Raw genomic sequence first — 11,017 nt, forward strand, 5'->3', positions numbered from 1 at the left:
GGAGTGTGTGTTGATTTGTGCTGATGGCTGTAAGTTTCTAGAGCATGCATGTGTTTGTGTGTCTATGTTCACCTGCTGTGTTCCCACGCACCCCCCCCCAATAATATTGCTAGTAGAAACTGACACACACTCCGAGTTATTCATCCACAAACATAATGACTGGAAGAGTTGTTTTTCTGGGACTCCTGCTCATCTGTGTGGCTGCAGGTAACAAACACTTAGGTTTGTTATAGATTAACTATATAAGACTTATATATATTCTGAGAAATATACAAACATAAAATACAAAATACTTGTTTGCATGCTTTTTATAGGCACTGTATGGTAAAATCATATGTGTGTCAGTTTTACGTAGTCGGCACTCATACACTCCACCTGTATTTATAGTGTATTGACATAATTTAATAGATCAGAAATATCAGGGAGTATAATATTGACTTTTCTCATCCCATTATAAAATCATGCAATTCAAGTTTCTGGGTGCACAGTTTTGCATGCTAATGATATTTTTGTTTCAGTATCAGGTGGGTTGCTTATGTACTTGGGTTACTTAATTTATGAGGTATGGAGTCAGTCATTTATACATTTATGGTTTTATACAGATGCTGTGGAGAACTCTGGACTCCTGAGAAAGGTCTTTCTCTTTTTAATGGAAACATTTGACTGTGTGTGCATATGCTGTAGGAGGGTGTTCTGTGTGGACTGTGTGTATGTGCGTGTAAGAGAGAGAGAGAACAAAATTAAAAATGTCTGTGTCATTGAGGAAATTTTAAACATGCGTTATGGTGAATGAGCTTTCTGATGAGGTAATGAAAGTAATGAAAGTAAGTCACACCAGATCCTGTGTGTTTTGTTGATGTTTTTTTTCTTTCTGGCAGCCTTCCTGTCCTGACATGGAGGAGGTTGTGGCATGCCCTTTGAACCTGGCCCCTGTGTGTGGCAGCGATGGAAACACCTATGCCAACGAGTGTACCCTGTGTGCCCACAGACAGTGAGTACACACAGCTGCTCCAGTCTCAGGGCATTCACACATTAGTTCACCACATCATCCATGTTGACTTTATGGAGGATAAAGTCCCAGAGTCGCCCTCTGGTGGTGAATAAATGTAAAGACTGCAGTCACAATACTGATGTCTGATTGGCTGACAACAGCAGCAGATTCAAATGAGTAGAAGTTTTCCAGTTTAGTCTATTATTCATCTCTTGGCTAGTGGTCATCGGCCATTACTAGAAAATGATCAGATGAGTCATACCACTGGTGACCAAATCTTGAAAAAGCGAGAGATTAGTTTGTCTTTTGTCTGGGACAGCTCTCCAAATCACACAGAAGCTTAACGACAGGAAATATGTGTTGTCTTTTTTTGGGTGCAGTGACTCTTTTTAGAGAGTTTCTATTTGTTTCTATTTCTCTGTCTCTTAATATTCTATCTTTTAACCCTATAACACTCAACTTGCTGTATTAAAAATCCTCATTGATGGCTTTTAACACTTTATCTCCAACTATCTCTCCACTGTTGCTCGACTTCACTTCCACATTCAGACACAGTGAGTTTATATGAGGTGTGATCTCCCAGAAAATCTTTTGACTGGCCTCATTTTCACTCTAATCACCGACACTGATACAAATAAATCACACCGTGTCATGTTATGATCCTCTCTGCAGAACAACCAAGATGGACATTTTGATTGCCAAAGAGGAGAGCTGCTGACCTGCGCAACCGAACGTGGAACCTGCATGCAACCTGTGAAATGACGGATCCCATGTCCTAAATGTTTGTGTCATTGCAATGAGTAATAAATGTCATTCAGCAGTCCAGCTACTTTCTTGTTTTTATCTCACTAGCTCTAACATTAATAAGGAGTAATGTATATAAAAGCAGTAAAATTGAAATTTAAAAAACAAATCAAGAAAAGTAAGGCTTTTTGTAATGGAGGTGATACAAGGGACAGGAAACTGATGGAGGTAACATAATCTGAAAACATTCCTTTGTAAAGTGAAGGCAAGAGGTGAACGATCGGTTGGTTATCTCGGTGGGAGAGCCAAATATTTACACTCCTTATACTGAGAAACACAGTGGTCAATAATGTCAGGTGTGTGTGTGTGTGATAAAGACAAGCTGTGAGCAAATTAATTGGCAAAAGAAGAAAGAAAAGAAGTTGACAGAAACACAGAGCAACACACTGGGGCATAAAAAACGGAAAAATGTGAAGTGTTGAATCCTGAGGTCAAAGGTCAAATGTGTGAGTCACATGGTTGAAACCAGGAAATGGAGAAGTGATATCAGTGGTATCAGTCCAGTCGTTGCCTTAATCTTTACAGCAAAGCAGAAACAAAGCTTTCACGTATTCAATGAACCGACTTATCGATGATGAATAGAAACCAAGTGGAACATGTGTAAGTACAGACTGCAAATACTCTGCTCACTGCTGCTAGCGTTACGATACTTTGTTACTAACAGCTGTTAGTCAGTTATAGTACTGCTACGCAGAGTATGGGATCAACAACCTGATTCTAGCAGTTTTGAATCAAGACAGAGCAACAGTAAACCTGAATCCTGAACTTAATGATGCACTATGAACTTAAAATTGTGAAGTATTAATGATTTTTAACCTTGTTTAGTTTAGTCCATCCCATTAATTTCTGTTTAGTTTAACTTTGTTCCCCTCTATTCCATCCTGCATCCCTACAGTTGACATCAGTTAAATGTAACTATGTTACATCCTGTTTATGTTGTCATTGTTTCTCCAGGGTCTCCACAGTTCAGGACTGTCAATATGGAATCTCTTTGGACCGCTTCCTGCACATTTCACTACTACCAGCAGTGAGTTGTCCATCTATTTAACCTGGAATTTGAATATATGCCTGGAGTTGACATACTAATTTTTTATTTTTTATTTTATTTTTTCTATAATCTCCTACAAGTACAATGAATTTCTTTTTTTATGGTCGCTGGCCTGTGAAAACCATGTATCTCTTAAACATTAACTTTTCATGAGCCAACTAAAACAGCCCAGTTTTCAGCTTTGACGCAATGTATTTTTCAGATAATTCAATGGGTTTCATAAATTAAATGGCTTACTTAGTTTAAGAAGGAGAATTTCCTCAACCAGAAACACTTAATCCCTCAGTTTCACTGAAAAATTCAAATAAAAAAATTTGGAGATACATGATTTTCACAGGACAGCAAGGAAAACAGAATGTAGTGTAATGCCATATGCATATTTTTTTATACAACTCTAGGAAATTGCCTTTTTTATGTGTTCACCAAATATGCAAATGATAGAGGGTGTCTAGTAATACAGCATAACAAAATTACACTATACAACCACAACACAACGCAGCTAGTAGCAGAGGGCATACCTGCACTGCTACATCTACAATGAATGAGCAGGTATGTACCACTTGGATAGGACACTTGGAAGGCATGCACAAAGTGTGAGGATCAAATACGAGATAGAAATATGAGTATAAATCAACTTATTTCCACTTTCACACAGATGCAAACAAAGCATGTTCCAGTAAGTTTGTGTATGTGTTATGTATTGATTTCTTGTCTTCCAGGTGCTGATCGCAGGGGTGCTCTCATTCCTCCAGAAGAGAGCCCAGAGACTGGCCATCGACCACAGACTGCCCTTCCTGGGGCGACGTTTTGCCATTGTGGTGTAAGTCAACAGCAGCAACAATAACTATGAATGTCAAGAGAAAAAATAACAGCAAAATCTGTTTCAATATCGCAACTAAAGGGCCCTTAAGTATTTATAATTCAGTACAGCACTTGTTACAGGCAGCAGTCTGAATTATGTAACATCTATCCATACTTTTTTCAATATATATCAGGCTACTTTAAGCTCAGGACTATATAGTTGTTTGTGTTTCTGATATTTTCTCATTACTGTGTCCCAGACCTTTGGATACTATAGGTAACCTCAGTAATCGTTGGTCCTATGGGTTTGCATTTGGTGCGGTGTCCTCCAGCGTCCTGCTGCTCTTCTCTGAACGTTACATCCCCTTCACTGTCCCGCCCTGGGCCAGAGGTACTCCCACTGTTCACCACTGTTATCCAGGCATACATGTAGTCAAACCTGTTTACCTTGCAGATACAAGAAATAAACATGTTGACCGACGTGATGTTTCCTGATTAATCTCCTCAGCTATAGTGTATCTGGTTGGTGCTTTAGAGGTGGGCCTGGCCTTTTTCCCTTTCTTTGCCTGTCTGTCCACACCTTTCAGAGCGGCTGGGGCAGCAATGGGAATACTCTACTCTCTGTCCTGGTAAACATTCATTCATATTACATATAGTATATGTCTCAAAATGTGGATTGGTACAGCAGAAGGTTTCTTTTACTCGTTTGTGTTTTTTACACAACATTGTAAAAGCATGCAAAAACAAAATTACAAGATGGTTACTTCACAAAGTAACAAAAAAGCATTTCCAAAACATATATGGACAGATGAATGGGTTGCAATGTGGATGATCAAATTGTAATAGCCTTAGAAAATACATTACATGTCTCTGTGCTTGTTTGTAGGATCATCGTTACAGTCTGGGATACATTCACATGTCCCAATGGTAAGGTGGGTGAGTACTAAACCCATCATGAAGGCCAGTGTAAATGTAATGTGTGCCTGTTGCACTGTGGCTTCCAGCCCGCACCTAAATAAATAAAGGCTCTACAAAACATTCACTTACGAAGAGTTACCTCTTGGTATTTATTTGAAATATCATGAAAAAGTAAATGAATGAGTGCGTATGATTTTATTTTAGATTCTGGGTAAATACCAGAAGTTGATTATCCAGTGGCCCTGCATCCTCTCCCTCGTCTTCCTCTTGGGACGGTTTGTCTACATGCTGGTTAAAGCTGTTCGAATACATCTGCAACTGGAACAGGAGGTCAGCATGCCTAATGCATAAACTCACTGAAATTATTCTTGCTGTGTATTTTCCCTATGGGTAAAACCCAATGCTCTATAGACTACACAAGAATTTATTTCACATATATTAACAAATGTATATAAAACATTGTTTTCTGTTGCATTTTATTCTCCCTTTTTGCTTTTATTTGTCCTCATTATCTTGTTTTATTGTCTTTTTGTTGTAAACATCTGCACACCAAATTATGAAAAGTTGGCCGCTATTCCAGCAAATAACTCTTAGATTTTTAAATGATAGATTGGCAACTTGCTGTACAGCAGGGTCTACAGTGATTATATAACTGTTTTATTCTGAATGTTTTGAATAATAAACTGCATGAACATGCTGAATCTGCTGCCAGGACCCTGAAGAGCTGATTGAGCAACACCAGGTGCAGCATGTTAAGAGCCTGCTGAGGAAAACACCTACACACAGGTAGAATACACACTCAGGGACATGTGTACCAATGCTGCTTTCAGGTGTTCCTCGTACAGCTAGGGATTTTCAGCTCTATTTCTTATTAAGGGATTCAATATTTCTGCACGTCTTAACCAGTTTGCCAAAAAAAAACAAAAAACTGTGAGCACTTTATTTAACAAAAATATTCAAATCAACATGCAGAGTTGAACATTGAGATTTTCTGAGTGAGATGAGTATTACCCAATATATATATATTATAATTGTTTATTATATCTGTCAAATCATTTCTATTTATTGTCAAAGTTACGTTATTGTTGTGTGGCCGTGCAGTTCAATGCATAATGACTTGAAGTCCAGTCTGCTGGTAGGCTCCAGCATCCAAGATTTGGGAGTCAGCTTCATGAGTGTCAGAATTTGAAATTTGTAATCTCACATAGAAGATGCTATTCATGCAACAATAAGGATCCCTTTGCTGCCACAAAACGTTTAGTTATAGCACCAGTATTCAGATTTATTTATTCAGAGGTTTTGACCCTCCTCTCTGTGTTGCAGCAAGCCCCACAGCTGGTTCCAGAGCAGAGTGTATGAGTGGGACCCCTACTTCAAGTTCCCCAACAGGATCATCGGCACTGCCATTATATCCCTTATTGGCCTATATACAGTACAGCAAGACATCTCTTACCTTAAATTATGTAAAACCAAATGTCTCATCCATACACTTTGTTTTGGAATTGCATTACACAAACATTTTATCTGTGCATGTGCTGTAGGCATTAATTTGTCTTTTTGTCATTTCTCTAGATGACCCTGGCAGACTACAGTCTCAGTAATGTGGCTTTTGACAAAGTCGACAGGTGGAAGAATACACTAAAACAGCTGGTTACTTCTTGTAACCAGACTGAAGCTCTGGGAGCCATGATACCACAGCTGGAAGAATTCATCGACGTGGCTAGGAGTGAGTTGATCCATCATCCAAAGTCAATTATTTATGATGGTCAAGACTTCATCAAACATTAAGTAAAGTTAAATCAAGCCAGGTGTTGTTATTTCTTTTATTCCAGAGTCTTGGTTTACTACGACCATCTTTGCTAGTCTCAACTCTGTAGCCTACACCTTCCATGTCTTGGCATGTTACAGGTAAGAGACCATTTCAACATGTCAACTTAAAATGTTTGGAAGAATAATAAATGTCACTCAAGTAAATAAGCAGATTTAGTTTATGGGAAGTGGGATGAAATTTCCCAAGCAGTTATCACAAAACCCCCCATTGATGAGTGACATGGTGTCCTGTCGCCACAGAAAACACATGAAGAGACTGTGGAAAGGGCAGAAGGGTTTTCTTCCTGAGAAGTTTCACAACCCTAGGTCTGCTGTCAGCGTTGTAAGTAACACACACATACACACACATATACAGCAGATGGCAGATGTTTCTAAGACAAATCAGATTTCAGCTTATGACATTGATCCCAGTTTAACTTTGTTTCCAGGTCATGATGTGTGTGTCACAGTGTATGATCTACATTGTTTGGTCCAAATATTGGGAACCATAAGGCCACTACACCCCACCAGCTATGCACAAACACTTCATAATTATCACAATTTGGTTCTGGCTCTCAGCCGTCCTAATGAGGCTCTCATGAACAGCCTCTACCAAACACACACATTTGCGTCTGAAATATTTAATTGTGTGAGCATGTATTTGAGTGTTTCAGATATGTAGAGCATATGGGTACTCATTTTATTTGGCCTCTTATTTCATTGCATGCATTTAGTTCACACACACTTTTGATCAACAGACTTTATGAATGAAGTTATGAAGTTATGAAGTTTTTCTCATTGAATTTCAACAGGCTTCCATTGCAAGATACTCTGGTTGGCAAATAGCATTTACACTGTGGGGTAAGCTTTTCATCTTCTGAAAAACACAAAGAACATGCTTTCAAAACAAAAACAGCAGCTGAGCAGATGTACATCAGGAAATCCTGTGTTATGGGACTGACTGAACCCAAAATTACTTTTTCCTGCTGTTTCTCAAATGACGCCATTAAGTAAATTCAACCCATTTTAGTGTCAGTCTGTAAAACTTGTGGTAAAACCTGCCTCACCCCCCCAAACCTCCCTGAAAGAATCAGAGTCCCATGATGGTCTAAGTGGTGTTTCATATACTTTTCCACCCTGACAGAAAACAGTGGGGAGAAAAATCACACTTTAATTGTAACTGTTCTGATTCATTTGTCATAAAATGTGTCAAATATATGACAAATCCCAACATCCAGCTAAGATCCAGTAAAGTGTATCAAACCTCCAGAAACCCACATCCCAGCAAAACCTTAGACACCTTTTAGTGTAATACTACAAAATGTGTCTGCTGGGAAACGTTTTACTCAACCATTACATGTGTTGATAGTGGCCATGTTTAAATCTTTTTCGGCATATTTGTTATTGTCCTATCGCACAGAAAAGAATCGTTTTGAGAATGGAATAGAAAAAAGCTAAAACAACAGCAACCAGAAACAACAGCACAGCCCCATTACAAGAGTAGAATATTAAGATAAGCTACATGAATATAAAAGGATTATGTGAGATAACTGGGTGTCTCTTCTGTATTTTCTCTTTAGGCTACCTGATTGTCCATTTTGTCCACTTCCTGTTTGCTCTGATGTTTGTCTATATGCTGGTTCTTCCTATACTGCATGGGAAAGCACTGAGCATGCTCACCAACCTGGGAATTATACTGTAAGGCTGCTTCCCCTGTGGTTGAGGATTTATGAATGGATGGTTAGATTGACAGGAAGACATATTAGTAGATTTTTACCTTTCTATTGTGTCTCTCAGTCTGACCATCATTCTGGTGATCGCCCTGGTGATTCTCCAGATAGTTCTGGTTCACATCTTCTTCCTACAGGACAAAATATCTCCTACTGATAAACACAAACCTCTGGCTCTCAACAACAGGTAGGTATATTTCAATATTGATATACAGTATATTTGTAAGTGTGGACAATAAAAGCCATCAGGGGGATGTCACACTAAAACCCAGGTAGGTCCTCTATTTGCCAGCAAACACCTGACTGTTTGAGGACATGTGTTGGTGAAGCCATAAAACATGCACTTTCTCACTTACCCAATAGTGTGAAGTAGCTTCAGTGACATTCTGAAAAAGGAAGATGCAGAATATGTATGTGATGGTGTTTTACAGTGTGGGAAAACCCCTTATATGTCAAATGTGAAGTGAATATAATTCAAAGTAAATCTGCATAGCACAGTAACTTTCTCTTCCTCCTCTTCAGGAAGGCGTTCCACTGCTTCAATTACTTCTTCTTTTTCTACAACGTGGTGATGGGGATCGGCAACTGCATACTGAGGTTGCTGTGCAGCATTGTGGTGGGAACATGGCTGGTGTCTCGCATAGACCGGAGCATTATGCAGAGAGGATATGAAACCGTGGATGCAGGTAAGCTTAACTTCAACCAAGACACGTGTGTGAGACAAAAGTGGAATATAGTTTTAAGGATGATTTCCAGATATACCACCATAACATATCACAGTCAAACCTAACCTTACCTTACCTGGTTTGTTAGGGTCATTCGTCCTTGAGGATTCTAAGTGAAACCAGTGTTAGCCTGCCTGCGTCCACATCCTCCAGGAGATGGCAGCGTTTCGTAGAGGGGGGGGAGTTACTGTGTGTCTTAAGATCAGAGAAGTTAGTGTGATAACTGTGAAAAGAAATGTCCAGCAGATATGGATTTAATGCATTCATTTAAACTGGATTATTCAATTTAGAAATAAGTTTCAGTCTTGATGTTGATTACTACCACCAATTTTCATAAGATATTTTATGAGAGAAAGAAAGAAAAAAAGAAAGCTTGCAAGATTTGTTACAGCTGGGAACAGCTTTATCATCATCCATCCTGGGCAACAACTTATAACTTAAGTAACATCTTTTGTCAGAGACCTTTGAGAGAAACCTCCTAAAACCCAGCCAGCATTTTTGGCTGTAATGTCATATCATGTATGTACCAGGACTAACAACCTTAGTTCCATTTAGCATTTGTTCATCTTGACAAATAACCGCATGAAAAGCTTTAGTATGCAGCTATTCATATGCATAAACAAATTTATTTTTTCCTCTGTTTACATCCTCCTCAAACACTAATGTTAAAAACACTGTAAATGCAGTGCTGTTTCGCATACACAGTATGGTGTGTGGATCTAACAGTATTTCTCGCATGTTCCAGGCTACAGTACTTGGGTTGGGATGATCTTTGCTGACCACTATCATAACAGTCCAGTCATGGTGTGTTTCTGCCAGCTGCTGGTCTCCAACACGCTGGAGAGACACACTGCATCTGCATACTCCACATTCAGCAACACGCCATCTGGTCAGTAGTGTGTGTGTGTGTGTGTGTATGTTTGTAAATCTTACATGAACAATCATCCACTAAATGACTATTGCTTCCACCTGTCCGCTATCTAAGATACAGCAAGCTTGTGACCAATGACGAATGAGGGACTACACCGTCTTGTGACCAAACTTACATCTTCTTTTACATTATCTCTTAAAATGCACTTTATTATGCAGTTTTGTTTGATCCTGCCAATTTTCATCTTGCACAGATGTATATATGTATTTTTATTGTTTGTGTCATCATTAATTATTTCTTTCTTCAGTTCCTGTTTATTAACATTTAGCATTCTTTCTTTCAGAATCCCCTGTGAATAGCCAGGCCAGGAGGCGCTGGATGTTGTTTTATACCTTACTGAGGAACCCTCATCTGATCCTGCTCAGAAAGCATCACCTCTCCTCATCTTCATCATTGCAGACATCATCATATCCCCTGTCAGACACAGGGGTGCAGGCTTGGGTCATGGCATCTCAAACACAGAGCCGCCAAGCAGCGTCAATGTCCCCACCAGAGATCGTAGTCACACCAGCAGAAGACTGTTAAAGAAACATTTCCATAGATTCTGCTCTTGTAAAAATAAATTGATTGAAATCCAAAATGTGTCCTTTAGTGGTGGATCTCCATGCTATAGACACTGTGGTGTTTTCAATGAGTCTTTATCAAAGGCTGTCATTTCAAAAAGGAAAAGTCTAACACTAACATCTGACTGACTAGATATAATCTAGTTAAGGTGATCATTTATTAGGTTGCCACTTTAACAGCTCAGAGGGAGCTTCCATCCTTAGTAATTTACTCATGTGAGATCTGACTTAAAGAAACTATGAGAATCTGTAATGTATGCAATTTAAGGTGTTTCATATATGCTGTTGTCTGGAAAATGTAAGATTTTAATCACTCTTGTCTAGCGATTTCAGATGCCAGTTCATGCCCTGCCTGTCACTGAGTGGGTGGAACCAATAATTTAAGCCAATTTTGAACTGTTGTACAGTATATAGACACAGTTAAGGTTAACTGTAAACCTTTGTAGGCTACATAGTCACAATAACACCTCTGGCATCTATTCTACAAATGGATGTGGTGCACTACAGCTGATCATTTTTCTTTCTAACAGTATTAATTTTAATAAAACCATGTGAGCTACACTACACAGCTAATCTGCTTGTCATTCTAGGTTTGTGTTATAAAAATGTAACTGGTCACACATGTTTATGCATAGCTGTTGTATATTCTCAATAAACATTTGGTGGCACTTCATTGTGATCATGCAGCTTGTAGAGC

General features: G+C 38.9%; 2 protein-coding genes across 5 annotated transcripts; both read left to right on the forward strand.

Annotated features, from left to right (window-relative positions):
* Window positions 1-80: 80 nt before the first annotated feature.
* Window positions 81-1,816, forward strand: spink4 (serine peptidase inhibitor, Kazal type 4). Of its 2 annotated transcripts, none has more exons than XM_044191771.1 (4): window positions 81-207; window positions 603-634; window positions 879-991; window positions 1,664-1,816. In XM_044191771.1, exons 1-4 carry the CDS (start codon window positions 156-158, stop codon window positions 1,707-1,709), a joined length of 243 nt encoding a protein of 80 aa, XP_044047706.1. In that variant the 5' UTR covers window positions 81-155; the 3' UTR covers window positions 1,710-1,816. The 2 variants fall into 2 exon arrangements, with proteins under 2 accessions (XP_044047706.1, XP_044047705.1); XM_044191770.1 differs by having other exon boundaries at window positions 137-222.
* On the forward strand, window positions 1,664-10,884 carry stra6l (STRA6-like). 3 transcript variants are annotated; one of them, XM_044191768.1, is made up of 18 exons: window positions 1,664-1,772; window positions 2,750-2,822; window positions 3,563-3,663; window positions 3,905-4,035; window positions 4,153-4,273; window positions 4,531-4,576; window positions 4,767-4,892; window positions 5,275-5,348; window positions 5,886-5,994; window positions 6,135-6,288; window positions 6,371-6,470; window positions 6,633-6,714; window positions 7,184-7,232; window positions 7,952-8,069; window positions 8,169-8,288; window positions 8,624-8,787; window positions 9,572-9,715; window positions 10,041-10,884. In XM_044191768.1, coding segments are annotated over exons 1-18 (1,956 nt in total). In that variant the 5' UTR covers window positions 1,664-1,770; the 3' UTR covers window positions 10,283-10,884. The 3 variants fall into 3 exon arrangements, with proteins under 3 accessions (XP_044047703.1, XP_044047701.1, XP_044047702.1); XM_044191766.1 differs by lacking the exon at window positions 1,664-1,772 and adding an exon at window positions 1,958-2,395; XM_044191767.1 differs by lacking the exon at window positions 1,664-1,772 and adding an exon at window positions 1,959-2,395 and having other exon boundaries at window positions 6,395-6,470.
* Window positions 10,885-11,017: the final 133 nt, after the last annotated feature.

The sequence above is a fragment of the Siniperca chuatsi genome, linkage group LG3, assembly GCF_020085105.1.
Source record: "Siniperca chuatsi isolate FFG_IHB_CAS linkage group LG3, ASM2008510v1, whole genome shotgun sequence".
In the NCBI taxonomy this organism is placed as follows: domain Eukaryota; kingdom Metazoa; phylum Chordata; class Actinopteri; order Centrarchiformes; family Sinipercidae; genus Siniperca; species Siniperca chuatsi.

Coding starts and splice junctions, on each gene's coding strand:
- stra6l (XM_044191766.1), top strand. CDS start 2,367: ATGATGAATAGAAACCAAGTGGAACATGT. Junction 5,349..5,885: donor AGGAAAACACCTACACACAG/GTAGAATACACA, acceptor TCTGTGTTGCAG/CAAGCCCCACAGCTGGTTCC. Junction 7,233..7,951: donor AATAGCATTTACACTGTGGG/GTAAGCTTTTCA, acceptor TTTTCTCTTTAG/GCTACCTGATTGTCCATTTT.
- spink4 (XM_044191770.1), top strand. CDS start 156: ATGACTGGAAGAGTTGTTTTTCTGGGACTCCTGCTCATCTGTGTGGCT. Junction 635..878: donor ACTCTGGACTCCTGAGAAAG/GTCTTTCTCTTT, acceptor TCTTTCTGGCAG/CCTTCCTGTCCTGACATGGA. Junction 992..1,663: donor ACCCTGTGTGCCCACAGACA/GTGAGTACACAC, acceptor TCCTCTCTGCAG/AACAACCAAGATGGACATTT.